General features: G+C 40.3%; 1 protein-coding gene across 4 annotated transcripts in view; it reads left to right on the top strand.

Annotated features, from left to right (window-relative positions):
• Positions 1–19,651, top strand: part of trappc9 (trafficking protein particle complex subunit 9) — a 535,810-nt gene that overhangs the window by 144,040 nt on the left and 372,119 nt on the right. For all 4 annotated transcript variants that reach the window (XM_073043422.1, XM_073043433.1, XM_073043451.1 and 1 more), the window contains one exon: positions 4,298–4,450. In XM_073043422.1, the coding sequence (XP_072899523.1) occupies positions 4,298–4,450 (153 nt within the window). The remainder of the gene's footprint in view (positions 1–4,297; positions 4,451–19,651) is intronic.

Here is a 19,651-nt window from a genome sequence, read left to right as displayed (position 1 = left end):
AAATTAATTCACATTTATTGTAAGGGGAATAAGAGTAACCTTTATTTCCTTATAATAGATGGGAGGGGTCCTCAGTTGCAAGTGGTGAATTGAAAGCTAACTGCAATGGCAGTAAACAAGAACTACAGTCGGCCCTCCTTATCCGCAAATTCAACCAACCGCGAATCGCGAAAACCCAGAAGTGCTCTTCCAGCACTTGTTGTTCGAGCATGTACAGACTTTTTTTCCTTGTCATTATTCCCTAAACAATGCAGTATAACAACTATTTACACAGCATTTACATTGTATTAGGTATTATAAGTAATCTAGAGATGATTTAGAGAAGAGTACCCAGACAGTGGAAAACATCCTGTATTGTCCCGGTACCGAAGAAACCACAACCAAAGGAGTTGAATGACTTCAGACCTGTTGCCTTGACGTCGCACATGATGAAGACCATGGAGCGGCTGATAATACAGAATCTGAGGCCACAAACCAGGCACGCCCAGGATCCTCTTCAGTTTGCGTATAAGGAGAAGGTGGGAGTGGAGGATGCTATCACGTATTTGCTGCACAAATCACTCTGTCACCTAGAGGGGGTCAGTTGTGCTGTGAGGATTACATTCCTTGACTTCTCTAGTGCCTTTAACACCATCCAGCCCAAGATCTTAAGGCACAAACTAACGGAGATGGGAGTAGACTCTCTCATGGTGGATTGGATAATGGACTACTTGACAGATAGACCTCAGTATGTGCGGTTGGGAGACTGTAGGGGCGCCGCAGGGAACCGTACTCTCTCTGGTCCTGTTCACCCTGTACACATCAGACTTCCAATATAACTCGGAGTCCTGCCATGTGAAGAAGTTCGCTGATGACACAGCCATAGTGGGGTGTGTCAGGAATGGACAGGAGGAGGAGTATAGGAAACTGATACAGGACTTTGTGATATGGTGCAACTCAAACTACCTGTGTCTCAATATCACCAAGACCAAGGAGATGGTGGTGGACTTTAGGAGATCTAGGCCTCATATGGAGCCAGTGATCATTAATGGAGAATGTGTTGAGCAGGTTAAGACCTACAAGTATCTGGGAGTACAGTTAGACGAGAAGCTAGACTGGACTGCCAACACAGATGCCTTGTGCAGGAAGGCACAGAGTCGACTGTACTTCCTAAGAAGGTTGGCGTCATTCAATGTCTGTAGTGAGATGCTGAAGATGTTCTATAGGTCAGTTGTGGAGAGCGCCCTCTTCTTTGTGGTGGCGTGTTGGGGAGGAAGCATTAAGAAGAGGGACGCCTCACGTCTTAATAAGCTGGTAAGGAAGGTGGGCTCTGTCGTGGGCAAAGTACTGGAGAGTTTAACATCGGTAGCTGAGCGAAGGGCGCTGAGTAGGCTACGGTTAATTATGGATAACTCTGAACATCCTCTACATAGCACCATCCAGAGACAGAGAAGCAGTTTCAGCGACAGGTTACTATCGATGCAATGCTCCTCAGACAGGATTTTTAGGTCAATACTCCCCAATGCCATTAGGCTTTACAATTCTACAGCCAGGACTTAAGAACTTTTTAAAAGCTATTATTAATGCTTTTTGAGATAGTGATTTAGATGCATATCATATTTTTTACTGAGTTAAGTATTGTATGTAATTAGTTTTGCTACAACAAGTGTATGGGACATTGGAAAAGAGTTGAATTTCCCCATGGGGATGAATAAAGTATCTATCTATTTATCTTTAAAGTATACGGAAGGATGTGCGCGGGTTATCGTGGATTGGGATCGAAAAAAATTGGAAGTTCTCTTACTAATTAAGTCGGAACAGGTCCATCCGGTATTATTTAGTGTCAGTTAGTCAAACGTTTGTCTTAGTATATAATTTATATTTTACCTTTCTATGCATATAAAACACTTAAAAACGTATGTTTCAACACCGGGCTCAGGAACGGAAGTTCCCAAGTTTAATCTAGTGACAGATTGCTCCAGAGTGCGCTTGCCACCTTGCCTGGTTGATGTGGAGGATCAAAAACCCCAAACCCAATAATTAAACTGCTGCGTTGCTTAGTAATAATTGTAGCTTTCATTGGGGCAGAGCCTTTCTCATTTTATCCTTTAAAGTTGTTCTGATCGTTAACCAACGTAGCCTAACACTTTTTCAATGACCAATGGTGTTTCACCTCTTTCCGATTGCTTTATTATTTCCACTTTATTTTCAATCATGATCATGATGATTTTCGTGAACAGAAACACTGCGGATTCAGAGCTCTGCAGCTGGGTCCTAATGTCCACCGCACTGATACAGGCTAAATAAGGTTTGGGGTTCCGCAGAGTCTTAAGGTCCACCGTATTAAGCCAGGTTGAATAAGGGACTTGAGCATCTTCAAATTTTGGTATCCGCAAGGGGTCCCAGAACCAATCCCTCATAGATAAGGAGGGCCGACTGTAGTGTAAAAAGCTAGGGGGTGATAGCATGATCAAGCTTGCTAATGGCTAGTTGAATTAATGGCTCAGAAAATGTGGTATGTTCAATGAGAAAATTATGTTTCTCCAGATTTGAAGTTTTGTCTTCCTTCAGTAGAGTTTCATGCATTTTCCTTATGAAATGTTGTTTGACTAACATATTGGTAGATGTGTGTTTTCATCCTCCCCTCAATTTAAAAAGTGAAGTCAGATTTACAGCCTCTCAATCTGCATAGTTTCTGACTTGAGATATCCTGAACATCCATTATTTCCAAAACCTCCTCTTAAAAAATTCTCTGTGTTGGAGGAACTTGGTGCCAGGCATCATCAGTGGAGGGAGATGGACATTTGATGTTATGGGTTGAGACTCTTCATCTGGATGTAAAGTAAGACAGATAGCCCGTATGAAAAGCTGGGAAGGAACAAAGCAAGAGCTTAGCAGGTGATGGGGATGAAAGGTAGCTGAGGGAAGGGAAAGAGTGGGAATTAGATCAGAAGCTGAGAGATAATGTTGCTGTTTCTAGAAATTTTATAAACTTATTACTTTGATTTAGTATTCTTTATTTTTTGTTAGGCACGGATGATTAACTTGCCTGGTGGATTTTGGTGTATTAAGAATTTTAATTTTGCAACTTGTACATTATTTCCTTAATTGATAAACATTGCATGTGGAGTGCCCTGCATTTCAATCTCCCAATCAACCAGAGCCAATTGTTCTTGTACTTTCATTGTTGCATTTACAGTATAAATTAAGGTTTTGAATTGAAACACATCATTTACAAATTTGATATCAAATTCTATTGGTAGCTGATCACCATTCTCCAAAGACCATTTGACAACAAGATCAATCAGCCCTTTCTCAATACACACACAAGATCTACAATGGTTGTGTCTCATTTGGTTCCTCAAGCAAGAAAAAAACATATATATTCCACAGATTTGTGTTCGACCTTATTACAGCAAATTTGATTCATTCCTATGTTTACAGGTTAAAATCTTCCTTGGTTACATTATTATTCCTGTTACATGTACTTATAATATGTGATTTGTGTCATGCCTAATATTACAGCTGCCTTTTAGTGGTTTTCAAATAACAGCATTATTTTGTGTTCTCATCTATTTCTTAACTTAAGCCAATTGTATCTTGTCTGTGTAATGGCCTGTCAAACCAAGATCATATCTCACTGTTGCACTGATCTTGCAGTATAGTGCACAGTACCTGCTTTTCCTTGTTGCAGGTTCTTCAGCAGCCATGTTTCCATAATAACAATGAGATTATACCTACTTGGTTTGTGCCTTTCTTTGTGATTGCTGAAGCATTAATTTGCTGTATAATTTAAAATCAAGTTTATTCTCGTAATCAAGTACATGTAAATACAGGTGCAGAGAAAGCTTGCTAGTAGCGTCATCACAGACACTTAGCTCATATTAATAGCATTCATGGAGTAAACAAATTATATGCAATTTTTTAACAAGAAAACAATTAATATTGTCATTTTTCTCCACCTTCACGGTGAGGCCAAATGTAAACTAGGACAGTACCTTGCATTCCAAACTAATGGTATGATATTCCATCAAATTGAGCCCTTTGTTACTTTCATTTATCACTTCTACCAGTACTGCTACTCTCCCTTTCCCATCTGCCTATTACCCTACCCTCCACTCTCATTGGTATCCATCTACTGCCTCCTAGCTCTTGTTCCACCCTCCTCTCTATCTTTCAATACAGATGTTTTCTGACCTGCTTGCTGAGTTTCTCTAGCTATGACCTGTTTGCTCCTCATTGAATGATATTTAATTATTAATAATTTATCAGTTAATGTTTTGGTGATTTGCAAATCAACATTTGTGGTCTTCCACAGAAAAATTGAATGCTGATTTTCTTTCCTGGAACTCAGAAGAATTGCTATCGCAGTTGCCTCTTGAATCTGGGAAGATTGCTTACTTTACACTTAACATACAAGTGAAACTGGACTTCTCATGTCAAGAAAGCCTACTTCAGGATCTCAATGATGGTAAGTCAATGTTAAGTAAAGTCACGATGAATCCAAAATTAGTTGATAATTCAGTTCTTAAAGGGTTTGGAATATGGGACTAGAAGTTAGGAGAGTGGATTTTCACATCATTGAGGATCGTGTAATGTGATTTGTGTTACACTTTCTGGTTTCAGGAAAATGATTGATTATTGCAGTTACACACAATGGAGGCATCTGTGGTAGAAATTCTGGAATGGTTAGAGCTTGGAAGGAATCTACTCATGCAGTTGCCTCTATTTTCTCAAATATTTCTGTGTGTCTATTCTTTTCCCTGAGCCCTGTAATTTTTTTTCTTTCAGATAATTATTCAGGTACATTTTGTGTGCTGCAAGACACCCAAATGCTGAATTAGTATGGTTGTCATGCCAAAAGTATTGGCAGTAGGTAGTTGGGTGACCACAAGTAGAAGTAGAGAGGGGTAGTTGGAGAGTGCAGAATTTGCACCCCAAGATCCTTATTTACATCAGGGCTCCTCAAGGTCCTGTCACTTAATGTATATTTGTCCAATTTATATTATATCTCTAATTTATTCCACCAATTGCTAGCTGATCGGCGTCCTGCTGTATCCTCTGACAATCTTCTCAGCTCCACTGATTTTTGTCTCCTCTGGAAACCTACTCATCAGATAACATATGTTTTCATTCAGATCATTAATATATTTTACAAATAGGAGGTCCCAGCACTGGTGCGAGCAGAATCATCTGCAGCTTAATGTGAAAAAGGCTAAGGAGCTGGTGGTGGACCTGAGGAGGGCTAAGGCACTGGTGACCCCTGTTTCCATTCAAGGGGTCAGTGTGGACATGGTGGAGGATTACAAATACCTGGGGATACGAATTGACAATAAACTGGACTGGTCAAAGAACACTGAGGCTGTCTACAAGAAGGGTCAGAGCCGTCTCTATTTCCTGAGGAGACTGAGGTCCTTTAACATCTGCTGGACGATGCTGAGGATGTTCTACGAGGCTGTGGTGGCCAGTGCTATCATGTTTGCTGTTGTGTGCTGGGGCAGCAGGCTGAGGGTAGCAGACACCAACAGAACCAACAAACTCATTCGTAAGGCCAGTGATGTTGTGGGGGTGGAACTGGACTCTCTGACGGTGGTGTCTGAAAAGAGGATGCTGTCCAAGTTGGACAATGACTCCCGTCCACTCCATAATGTATTGGTTAGGCACAGGAGTACATTCAGCCAGAGACTCATTCCACTGAGATGCAACACTGAGCGTCATAGGAAGTCATTCCTGCCTGTGGCCATCAAACTTCACAACTCCTCCCTCGGAGTGTCAGACACCCTGAGCCAATAGGCTGGTCCTGGACTTATTTCCACTTGGAATAATTTACTTATTATTATTTAATTATTTATGGTTTTATATTGCTATATTTCTACTCTATTCTTGGTTGGTGCGGCTGTAACGAAACCCAATTTCCCTCGGGATCAATAAAGTATGTCTGTCTGTTTTTGAGTATATTTAGTGACATAACAAATCTCTTCAAACTCTTAATGAAATATAGCCGCTGTCTTACCTTCTTTATAACTGCATGTTGGGACCAGGTTAGCTCCTCAGAGATCTTGACACCCAGAAACTTGAAACTACTCACTCTCTCTACTTCTGATCCCTCTGAAGATTGGTATGTGTTCTTTCGTTTACCCTTCTGGAAGTCCACAATCAGCTCTTATGTCTTAATTACATTGAGTGCCGGGTTGTTGATGTGACACCAGTCTACTAGTTGGCATATCTCAGTCCTGTATGCCCTCTTGTCACCACCTGAGATTGTACCAACAATGGTTGTATCGTCAGCAAATTTATAGATGGTATTTGAGCTATACCTAGCTGCGCAGCCATGGGTATATAGAGAGAGCAGAGCAGTGGGCTAAGCACACACCCTTGAGGTGTACCAGTGTTGATAATCAGCGAGGAGGAGATGTTATCACCAATTCGCACAGATTGCGGTTTTTCGGTTAGGAAGTTGATGATCGGATTGCAGGGGGAGGTACAGAGACCCAAGTTCTGCAACTTCTCGATGTGGGAATGATGGTAATAAGTGCTGAGTTATAGTTGATGAACAACATCCGGACATTGGTGTTTGTGTTGTTCAAGTGGTCTAAAGCTGTGTGAAGAGCCATTGAGATTACATCTGCCGTTGACCTATTGTGGTGATTGGCAAATGTACTTGTCACCAACTTGTGTCTGTGCACAACTACATATACAGTGCCTATAAAAAGTATTTGCCCTCCTTGGAAATTTGCGTGTTTTATTGTTTTACAACATTGGATCACAGTAGATTTAATTTGGCCTTTTTTTGACATTGATCAACAGAAAAGGTCTTGTTTGTGTCAAAGTGAAAACAGATCTCTACAAGGTGATCTAAATTAATAACAAATATAAAACACAAAATAATTGATAGCAGAAGTATTTACCCCCTTTAATATGACACACCAAATCATCATTGGTGCAGCCACACAATTATCTAAATGGAGATGACCGTATGCATTCAAGGTGTTTCAATTGATTGTAGTAAAAATACACTTGTATTTGGAAGGTCCAACTGCTGGTGAGTCAGTATTCTGGCAAAAACTACACCATGAAGACAAAAGGATATTCCAAGCAATTCTGTGGAAAGGTTATTGAAAAGCACAAGTCAGGAGATGGATACAAGCAAATTTCCAAGTCACTGAATATCCCTTGGAGTACAGTTAAGTCAATCATCAAGAAATGGAAAAAAATATGGCACAGCTGTAAATTTGTCTCGAGCAGGCTGCCTCAAAAACTGAGTGACCTTGTAAGAAGGGGTCTAGTAGAGAGGCCACCTAGAGACCCATGACAACTCTGGAGGAGTTGCAAGCTTCTTTGGCTGAGGTGGGAAAGATTTGTGACCCTCAAATTCTGTCGGCTGCGTAAGTCTAGGGAAGACAATCTCTGGCCCTGCCAAACATGAAATTGAGGTGCAAAACCTCCTGTTTGTGTGGATGCTGTGTGATTTGTTACCCTGTTACAAATAAGTACCACGAGATAACAGACTGTGCACCATATGTAATAAAGCGATTTAGCTTTATAATTCTTAATTTGACTAAAGGGTTAGTAAAGAAAACAAAAAGAAAAGGGCCCATTTTAATGAAACAGCCTCACGTCTTAATAAGCTGGTAAGGAAGGCGGGCTCTGTCGTGGGCAAAGTACTGGAGAGTTTAACATCGGTAGCTGAGCGAAGGGCGCTGAGTAGGCTACGGTCAATTATGGATAACTCTGAACATCCTCTACATAGCACCATCCAGAGACAGAGAAGCAGTTTCAGCGACAGGTTGCTATCGATGCAATGCTCCTCAGACAGGATGAAGAGGTCAATACTCCCCAATGCCATTAGGCTTTACAATTCTACCGCCAGGACTTAAGAACTTTTTAAAAGCTATTATTAATGCTTTTTGAGATAGTGATTTAGATGCATATCATATTCTTTACTGAGTTAAGTATTGTATGTAATTAGTTTTGCTACAACAAGTGTATGGGACATTGGAAAAAAGTTGAATTTCCCCATGGGGATGAATAAAGTATCTATCTATCTATCTAATGTGCTCAGGTTGGAACTCACTGTTTCCATTTCACTGATCCTCCATCGATTTCCCCGGGCTTCGTCAATTCCCGGCCCCACTCAAAGTCCACTCCTTTCTGGTGTCTGCGACCTCTCCTTTCTGGCATCTTCTCTCTCCATCTTCCGCTGAATAAAGGGCCCAGATTACCTCTGTGTCAGGCACAACGCACAAAAACACACTCCCCTCATTGGACTACTCACATTCCAAAACACCCATAATATCTAACCATAACCCAAACAGTGCTTCTACAGAAAGACCATTACATTAACAGTGAGACTGCACACACAACTACTATTGCCTGGGTGCTTCACCAGTTGCAGCTTTATGGGAGAGTGGCAAAGACAAAACCACTTGGGAAAAACTGACATGAAATCTCAGCTAAAGTTTGTCAGAAGGCATGTAGGAGACCCTGCTTCAAGATGGTGACGTGACGCAGTTTGCAGCGACCTCTCCGGAGTTGATATCTGTTATTTATCAAGCGGGGTGCTGTGTACAATCCTAATCTGATGACAAACGGACGTGGGAGCACAGAGGAACATCTGGAAATCTCCAGGAAGGCCTTCTTCGTTGCTGCTGCTGCTGCTTCCCAGGGTCTCTGCTGGGAAGAACAGGCCCCCAGTCCTCGGGGTCGCGTTGCTGGTGGCTGGGGTGTTGTAGTGCGCTCGGCAGAGGATGGTGCACAGAGACGCTGTGCCGGAGGGGATGGTTGGAGGCTCAGAGGTTCGATGGACTTGGAGTCCGCTGTGGTCGGGACGCTTTCACTGTGTGCTGCGTCTGTGAGACTGGGTCTGACTGCGCTTTCATTGTGTGCTGCGCCTGTGAGGCTAAGTCCGGTGGCGCCGTGGAAGTCCATAGCAGGGGTATTCCCTTACGCCACCTGCGTGGGATGACGAGTCTATCGGGTCCCTGAGGACTTGTGGAAACTGTATGGTGGTTTCTTTTGAACTTTGTCTTTTAATATCTTTGGACTATTTTTACTGTGCCCATGGTCTTTTAACCATATAACATATAACCATATAACAATCACAGCACGGAAACAGGCCATTCCGGCCCTCCTAGTCCGTGCCGAACTCTTAATCTCACCTAGTCCCACCTACCCGCACTCAGCCCATAACCCTCCACTCCTTTCCTATCCATATACCTATCCAATTTTACCTTAAATGACACAACTGATCTGGCCTCTACTACTTCTACAGGAAGCTCATTCCACACAGCTATCACTCTCTGAGTAAAGAAATACCCCCTCGTGTTTCCCTTAAACTTTTGCCCCCTAACTCTCAAATCATGTCCTCTCGTTTGAATCTCCCCTACTCTCAATGGAAACAGCCTATTCACGTCAACTCTATCTATCCCTCTCAACATTTTAAATACCTCGATCAAATCCCCCCTCAACCTTCTACGCTCCAATGAATAGAGACCTAACTTGTTCAACCTTTCTCTGTAACTTAAGTGCTGAAACCCTGGTAACATCCTAGTAAATCGTCTCTGCACTCTCTCTAATTTATTGATATCTTTCCTATAATTCGGTGACCAGAACTGTACACAATATTCCAAATTTGGCCTTACCAATGCCTTGTACAATTTTAACATTACATCCCAACTTCTGTACTCAATGCTCTGATTTATAAAGGCCAGCGTTCCAAAAGCCTTCTTCACCACCCTATCTACATGAGACTCCACCTTCAGGGAACTATGCACTGTTATTCCTAGATCTCTCTGTTCCACTGCATTCCTCAATGCCCTACCATTTACCCTGTATGTTCTATTTGGATTATTCCTGCCAAAATGTAGAACCTCACACTTCTCAGCATTAAACTCCATCTGCCAACGTTCAGCCCATTCTTCTAACCGGCATAAATCTCCCTGCAAGCTTTGAAAACCCACCTCATTATCCACAACACCTCCTACCTTAGTATCATCAGCATACTTACTAATCCAATTTACCACCCCATCATCCAGATCATTTATGTATATTACAAACAACATTGGGCCCAAAACAGATCCCTGAGGCACCCCGCTAGTCACCGGCCTCCATCCCGATAAACAATTATCCACCACTACTCTCTGGCATCTCCCATCTAGCCACTGTTGAATCCATTTTATTACTCCAGCACTAATACCTAACGACTGAACCTTCTTAACTAACCTTCCATGTGGAACTTTGTCAAAGGCCTTGCTGAAGTCCATATAGACTACATCCACTGCCTTACCCTCGTCAACATTCCTCGTAACTACTTCAAAAAATTCAATAAGGTTTGTCAAACATGACCTTCCACGCACAAATCCATGCTGGCTACTCCTAATCAGATCCTGTCTATCCAGATAATTATAAATACTATCTCTAAGAATACTTTCCATTAATTTACCCACCACTGATGTCAAACTGACAGGTCTATAATTGCCAGGCTTACTTCTAGAACCCTTTTTAAACAATGGAACCACATGAGCAATACGCCAATCCTCCGGCACAATCCCTGTTTCTAATGACATCTGAAAGATCTCCGTCAGAGCTCCTGCTATCTCTACACAAACTTCCCTCAAGGTCCTGGGGAATATCCGGTCAGGACCCGGAGATTTATCCACTTTTAAATTTCTTAAAAGCGCCAGTACTTCCACCTCTTTAATTGTCATAGGTTCCATAACTTCCTTACTTGTTTCCCACACCTTACACCATTCGATATCCTTCTCCTTAGTGAATACCGAAGAGAAGAAATCGTTCAAAATCTCTCCCATCTCCCTCGGCTCCACACATAGCTGACCACCCTGATTCTCTAAGGGACCAATTTTATCCCTCACTATCCTCTTGCTTTTAATATAACTGTAGAAGCCTTTCGGATTTACTTCCACCTTATTTGCCAAACCAAACTCGTAACTTCTTTTAGCTTTTCTAATCTCTTTCTTAAGTTTCCTTTTACATTCTTTATATTCCTCGAGCAATTCCTTTACTCCATGCTGCCTATATCTATTGTAGACATCCCTCTTTTTTCGAACCAAGTTTCTAATATCCCTTGAAAACCATGGCGCTTTCAAACCTTTAATCTTTCCTTTCAACCGAACAGGAACATAAAGATTCTGTACCCTCATAATTTCACCCTTAAATGACCTCCATTTCTCTATTACATCCTTCCCATAAAACAACTTGACCCATTCCACTCTCTCTAAATCCCTGCGCATCTCCTCAAAGTTAGCCTTTCTCCAATCAAAAATCTCAACTCTAGGTCCAGTCCTGTCCTTCTCCATAATTATATTGAAGCTAATGCTATTGTGATCACTGGACCCGAAGTGCTCCCCAACACATACATCTGTCAGCTGACCTATCGCATTCCCTAACAGGAGATCCAACACTGCCCCATCTCTAGTCGGTACTTCTATGTATTGTTGCAAAAAGCTATCCTGCACACATTTCACAAACTCTAAACCATCCAGCCCTTTTACAGAATGAGCTTCCCAATCTATGTGTGGAAAATTAAAATCTCCCACAATCACCACCTTGTGTTTACTACAAATATCTGCTATCTCCTTACACATTTGCTCTTCCAACTCACGCTCCCCATTAGGTGGCCTATAATACACTCCTATCAGTGTTACTACACCTTTCCCATTCCTCAATTCCACCCAAATAGCCTCCCTAGAGGAGCTCTGTAATCTATCCTTCCAAAGCACCGCCATAAGATTTTCTCGGACAAGCAATGCAACACCTCCTCCTCTGGCCCCTCCTACTCTATCACACCTGAAGCAACTAAATCCAGGAATATTTAGTTGCCAATCACACCCTTCCTGCAACCATGTTTCACTAATAGCTACAACATCATAATTCCATGTATCAATCCACACTTTAAGCTCATCCACCTTTCTTACAATGCTCCTAGCATTAAAATAGATACATTTAAGAAAAAAATCAATTATGGTATTGTTTGCACTGTTGTAACTATATGTTGTAACTATGTAGTTTTGTGTAGGTCTTGTAGCTTTAGTTTTTGGTTTGTTGGGTGTAGAGTTGGACTCCTGGCTTGGTGTGTCTGGGTAGTCTTGTTTTGTCTGGTGGATTTGGAGCTCCTTTCCGGGGAACAATCTATGATGGTTGCATGATATTAATACACAGCAGCCTCTCTGGATTGGGAATTGCCAAACGTTATGTGGATTTTCTGGTGTAGTCTGTTTTGTCGTGTGCTTTTATGATATCATTCTGGAGGAACGTTTTTTCATTTTTTAACTGCATTGCAGTTGTAGTTTCTAAATGACAATAAACCGAATTCAATCAATCAACTCAGCTGGAAGAAGGTTTGATGGTCTGATAAGATGAAAATTGAGCTTTTTGGCCATCAGACTAAACACTATGTTTGGCATATCATCAAAAACATACCATTGCTACCGTGAAGCATGGTGGTGGCTGCATCATGCTGTGGGGATGCTTCTCTGCAGTCTCTGGAAGGCTTGTGAAGGTAGAGGGTGAAGTAAGTACAGCAAAATACAGGGAAGTCCTGGAGGAAAACCTGATGCAACTACAACTTGGGAGAAGATTTGTTTTCCAGCAAGTCAATGACCCCATGCATAAAGCCAACGCAACACAGGAATGGTTTTAAAACAACAAAGTTAATGTTATGGAGTGGCCAAGTCAGAGTCCAGATCTCAGTAAAACTGAGAATCGTGGCTGGACTTGAAAAGGGTTGTTTGCTCACAATCCCTGTGCAATCTGACAGAGCTTGAGCAGTCTTGTAAAGAAGAATAGGGAAAAATATGCAGTGTCCAGATGTGCAAAGCTGATAGAGACCCGTCCATGCAGGCTCAAGGCTGTAGTTGCTGCCAAAGATGCAACTACTAAATACTGACTTGAATTGGGTGACTATTTATGCAATCAATTATTTTGTGTGTGTTTTTTAAAAAAATTTTTTAATTAGTTTTTCAAAACATTTTACAAAATTAAAAACCCCAAATCCCAATGAGGAGCATTAATACAGTGCAAGATTAAGCATACAACAACAATATGCTACAAAGGAAGAGAATTTAACAAAAAAGCACCTACATTAAAGACAAGTGAGCTTAGCGTCCTCCCCAAGCCCCACAACACAAGAAAAAAACAACAACAACTCCAGACCAACCACCACACAGTATAAAGAGTATAAGTTCGGACAGTCAATCTCCCAGACTGTGAATACACTTAGCAACAGAGGATAATAATGCCTACTACCAGAAAAAAAAAGGGAGCTGAAAACAAGGGACCAAAAAGAAAAAAAAAACAAAAAAAAACCCTAGTCAAGAGGAAGGTTATGAAAGTACTCGATAAAAGGTCCCCAGACCTTATGGAACTTTAGATCTGAATTAAGAACCGATTGAATAGCTAAGGCAGATTTAGTAGGTGATCTGGTAACAGAGGACGATCGGTCCAGTTTAGGATCCAACCAACAGTTGAAGTCACCACCCAATATAAGAGAGTATGAGTTTAAGTCTGGTAGTGAGGAAAAAAACCGTTCAAAAAAGTTAACATCATCAAAGTTGGGGGCATACAGGTTTGCTAGTGCAACTTTAGTGTTATGTAGTTTACCAGAAACAATAATAAAACGGCCATTTGTATCAGATATTTTATTATGGAGTTCAAAAGGAATATTTGAGTTAATAAGAATGGAAACTCCCCTAGCTTTAGTGGCAAAGGATGAATGAAAATGCTGACCCGCCCACTTTGACAGAAGCCGGGAGTTATCAAAACAATGAATATGAGTTTCTTGAAGGAAAGCAATGTCAGCTTTGAGTTGTTTGATATGTGAGCATACCTTCCTCCTTTTAACAGGGTGATTCAATCCCTTTACATTCCAGCTCACGAATTTAAGTGCACTAGCCATTATCAATTACTAATGCATAAAAGGCAGCAGGCATATAAAAAGTCAAGCAGTACAATAGCAGTCTGGGAGCAGAGATGTAAACATAGATTCGTAAGGTCAAAATATAAACATTTCCTAAGCAATAAAGAGATGTTGGAACTGGAAAACTCAACCCACCCGCACAACCCAAAACTAGACGGCTACCAAAACAAGTAGCTAGCTCTACCAAAAAAATTAACCCAAATACAACTTCCAGATCTGTGTCATTAACAACATTTCCGTATAAATATTATAACAAATAATAACTAGTTTGTGCACTAGAAAACATAACTACAGATTAGAACACCTTCTGCAGAAATATACAACTTAATACAGAGAAAATCGGAAGAAAACCAAAACTAACCTACCCGCGAAACATTATAGAAGAATAAAGTAAGAGAAAGGGAAAAAAAAGGTAAGAAGGAAAAAGAAAAAAAGAAGAGGAAGGGGAAAGTTATAAATTCAAGATGAGTGTTTATCAACCATTTACAGAGAAGGGAGAAAAAAATTCAGAGATTAGAAAAAAGGGGTGAAGAAAAGAAAAAGATAAAATAAATAAATATTTAAAACAAAGGAAAAATAAATCAGCAGTTGAACTGTGAACCGACAAACAGGGAGGCCTTCACTAAAGACTTCGAACCTCCAAAACAAGTTAGAATTAGTTGCAGAACTCTGTAGGTAAAGTTATACAAGAATAAAAATAGATTACACACACACCAAGTCCCGGGAGAGATTGTCAACAGCCCTTAAAGTTTCAATGAATAATGTCTGAGTAATTCAAGTGAATTCCGAGTCCAGAGAAAGTAATTTTACTACGAGGAGTACTTATCCACCATTTTATGAGGTCCGATCAGATTCCGAAGATGGCTGGATAGCTGGAAGACTTGCCACAAACGCTTCAGCTTCCTTCGCTGATTTGAACCACTTATATTTCCCGGTATTAAGCTTGATTCGTAGATCAGTAGGGTTACGAAGGGAAGGTTTGAAACCACGATCAAAAAGCACTTTCATTGCGCCTTTAAACTCAGCGTGCATCTTTAAGGTCTGGGGTGCAAAATCTTCCACAAAGCGAATGGTTGTATCCTTGAAAGGAAGAGACCCCCTGCGACGCGCCTCTACGATCAGACTGTGTTTTACCTGGTATTGATGGATACACAAGATTACTGGTCGCGGGCGGGAGCACAGAATTCTGGGGGGAACGTAAACCCTGTGTGCCCGTTCGAGCTCGGGCGGCTTTGGAAGCAAATCTTTCCCGAATAACTCACAGAGAAACTCGGCGAAAAATTTCACGGTTGATCCCTTTTCAGTCGCCTCTGGTAATCCCAGAATTCTGATATTACAGCGTCTGCTGCGATTTTCGAGATCCACCATTTTGGAAAGAAGTTTGTTAGATTTTTCCTCTAAGCTGGAACAGAGAGTCTCCAAGTATCGAACACGACTTTCTAAATCTTCAGAAGTCGAATCGATGCGAGATAAGTGTTCAGCATGTTTGTCCACTTTATCATTGAACCGATCCAGTTTGTCTTCTAACTGTTTGAAAGCGGTTTTAAATTCCTTTAAGATTTCGTCTCGGAGCTTTCCAAGCGCAACCGGCGTCTCATCCGACGGGGTCATAGCTTCTTTTCTCCCGGGTTTAGAACTCTTGCGGAAGTCCCCAGCGGTTTTAAATTCCTTTAAGATTTCGTCTCGGAGCTTTCCAAGTGCAACCATCGTCTCGTCCGACGGGGTCATAGCTTCTTTTCTCCCGGATTTAGAACTCTTGCTAGACATTGTAAGTTAGATATATTCACAGGCAAGTTAGAGATACCGAAATAATTCCTAACTAAGGTTTAAAAAATGGAGACATTTAGTGCAAAGGTAGCGACAGTAACGGAACAAAAGTTCGGAGCAGCTAAACAATCGCCATCTTACCGGAAGTCTATTTTGTGTTTTATAATTAATTTAGATCACTTTATAGAGAGCTGTTTTCACTTTCACACAAGTGTCTTTTTCTGTTGATCAATGTCAAAAAAGCCAAATTAAATCCATTGTGATGTAATGCTGTAAAACAATAAAACATGAAAACTTCCAAGGCATTGAATATTTTATAGGCATTGTATATTAAATTAAAGCATGCATGCGGGAAACGGGTTTAATTTATGCATTCACATTGCAGCAAGAGAGAGAGTGCGTTCTCACTGTACTCGCGCAGACAACAGATTAATACGTCGAGCCAAGGGAAGGGGGTCATCATACTAAAAGAAATAGATCCCTACATTGCATTCACCACACGCACCATCATGAAATATACATCAGATTATCCATTAAATATGATTGGGTACATTTGGGCACAAACTAATGTGAGAAATTGAAATAATTTGATTAGCTTTTGCTTGATTCCTCAATCCTGTTTAGGAAACACATCAGCTTGAGGAAGGAGGTGAAAGCTTCAGGACCTTAATAGCATAGATGTTTCTCTAACATCCTTTAAATTCTTCTGTCTACAATTGTGGATTGAAGCTGTCTCTAGCTGTGGTCTGTTCCAGAATCTTTTCCACTGTACTGAAGTGAATTCCTATGATAGGGTTCCCAACACAGAAGCCAGACTCTTATCAATTAGATAGCTGTATGTTGTGAAACATAAAGCTAGGATTTCTGGCTAATCAAAACTCTACTCTCTGCTGTTCCAACCCTCCATATGTGATTATGATGCTCTTCACAACTTGAGGTCATAAAGATACAATGCCAGTATGAAACTTTTTTTTCCCCTCTGCCATATCATTGCAATTTGGTCACTTCCATAGTTTGGGAGGATTTGAATATTTTCTCCATTGTATCCTTATTAGAACTCTCTGTAAAAGGTTGTACGTAGTTTCGCTCATTAAATTTTTGTATTTTTAATAAACTAGTTTTCAAACATACTCTGAAATTGATAATAAATTTTATTATTTACACCTATGGTTAACTATTGGGGTAGTATACTGCATGGATTGAATATTGGTTACTGGACAGAAAACAGATTGAGGATAAATGGGTCACTTTCAGTTTAGAAGGGAGAGACTAATTGGGTGTATCAAGGAGCTGGGATCCTTTCTCAATTTTTTAAAATTAAGTTTCGAATAGACAAACATAACAATGATAGTGATACAAAGAGATGGGGATTACATTAATAACGGTTCACATATACAGACACAGTCTCTGAGTAACATGTATAATCTAAGCCTCCCAATCTCTTAATAACTGAACATGAAAAAGATTCAAAAATATTTTATACAGAAAAAAAATCCCCCTAAACTGAAAAAAACAAAATAAAAACAGAACAAAAGCTGGGCTGCCATGTTTCATCGGTTAAAATCATTATTTGTCATTATCTCCACTCCTTTATATATGAACAACAAGTTATTGAAACGGATTTGGAAAAGGTCAGCTTATATCATATGAAAATGTTGAATAAATAGCCTCCAAGTTTCTTCAAATTTAACCAAAGGTTCGATAGTGCCACTCCTAATTTTATCAAAGTTTAAACATGTTATAGTTTGGGAAAACCATTGAAATGTAGTAGGGGGATTCTTCAATGTGTGCTAGACATGCTTTGATACAATTTAAGGTGGTTCATAGGGCCCATATGTCTAAGGAGAAGTTAGCAGATTTTCATTGCCATATAAATCCTGTCTGTGACAGATGTAATTCTGAGGTAGCTTCCTTGACACATATGTTCTGGTCTTGCCCTCCTTCAGAAAAATATTGGAAAGACATTTTTGATATTATTTCAGTAGTTTTGTGTATTGATTTACAACCTCATCCTATTACTGTAATTTTTGGATTACCGTAGATTCCGGACTACAGAGCGCACCTGATTAAAAGCCGCTGGCTCTAATTTTAGAAATAAAATCAATTTTTTAATTGTAAAGGCCGCACCGGATTTTCGGCCGCAGGTGTCCCACGTTGTAATATGAGATATTTACACAGAAAGATATTACACGTGAGGATTTTTTAACTTTTAATTAATTCCATATGGTAACAAAAACAAATACATATTGCAAATGCTTTTTTTCGAACCGTGCCCGTAACGCGGCTACTTTTAAATATACGTTGCGTATACTTCTTTACTGAACAACATTCCAATATCTCCTAACGACTGGTAAAAAATATATATACTGCAGCCTACCAGGAAAAGTTATTGATCGCCTTTAACTTAAAAGCAGCGTTTCGCTCCGCCACTCGACCCCCACCTTTCCGTTTATTCGCAAACGGCGTTTTCCCACAAGACACCGCGAAACCGGGTGTGACGTCATAGCATCCCGCGATGTAGTACAGAAAACAAATATAGTTAAAACTCTTCTAACTTTAACTAGAAAATGAATTACTAAGCGAAAATATTATAAACTAAATAACTGCCATAAGGCAGCACAATGCTTCGAGTGTTTTCCATGTTGATGAGGGTGAGTACAAATGACTGATTTACAATAATTTAATTGTGAAAGTGCGCTTGATTTATCGTACAATTTCATTGGACCTCTGTGAACTACTCATCAATTTTATTGGTCTACTGTTATGAGGCAAAATGTTTACGAGGCGGCATGAAAAAAATCATGTATTAGCCGCTTCGTTTTAAAGGCCGCAAAGTTCAAAGCTGTTCAAAATGTGGGAAAAAAGTAGCGGCTTAAAATCCGGAATCTACGGTACTAGTGATGGACTCTAGTCAATTATCCCCTTCAGCTTGCCGTTTGATTGCATTTGTTACATTAATAGCCAGAAGATCCATTTTATTTAAAAGGAGCTGGGATCCTAGGTATTAACAATCTATAGTAATAGTTTGGCTGAGGAAATTGTATAATATTTCTAGATGATCTAAAGCTATGAGGTGGGGGGATGGTGTGCACAGTGGACGTTCAGGAGAGTGCAAAGAAGTTTTCAGAAGTTTATGAATATGTTAATCTAGTTTTGTAAAAAAAAAGTCATAGGTCATTTGTTTTTGTAGGGAGAACTAGAAAGTGGAATACTTAGAGTGGATAATCCTTGGCATTATCATTTCAGAGGATCCATCCTGGGTCCAGCACATAAGAGCTATTACAACGAGGGCATGGCAGCGCCTCTACTTTCTGAGAAGAATCTTAGAAATTTTGTGCAGATTTGACATGTCATCTAAAATTTTGACAAACCTGTAGAAAGATGAGCAGTGGAGAGTGTCCTGACTGGTTGCATCATGGCTGGTATGGAAACACCAATCCCTAAGAATGGAAAATCCCACAAAAAGTAGCAGATACAGCCCAGTCCATCACAGGAAAAGCCCTCCCCACCATTGAAGACATCTACAAGGAGCACAGCCACAGGAAAGAAACAAGGACCCCAACATCCAAACAATGCCCTATTTTCTCTGCTGCCATTGGGAAGGGGGTACAGGAGCCTTAGGTCCCACACTACCAAGTTCAGGAACAGTTATTACCCTTCAACTGTCAGGCTCCTGAATCAGTCTGGATAACCTCACTCACCTCAACACTGAACCGATTCCACAACCTATGAGCTTGCTTTCAAGGACTCTACAACTCATGTTCTTAATATTTATTTACTTGCTTATTATAATTTTGTTTTTATTTGTATTTGCAGTTTGCACGTTGGTTATCAGTCTTTGTGTGTAGCTTTTCATTGATTCTGTTGAATATTGTACTGTAAATACCTGCAAGAAAATGAGTCTCAGTGTGATATATTGTGACATCTATGTACTTTGAGAATAAACTTAATTTGTATTTTGAACTTTGATAC

The sequence above is a fragment of the Hemitrygon akajei genome, chromosome 1 (assembly GCF_048418815.1).
Source record: "Hemitrygon akajei chromosome 1, sHemAka1.3, whole genome shotgun sequence".
Lineage (NCBI taxonomy): Eukaryota > Metazoa > Chordata > Chondrichthyes > Myliobatiformes > Dasyatidae > Hemitrygon > Hemitrygon akajei.
This window is presented reverse-complemented; position numbering and strand designations above follow the sequence as displayed.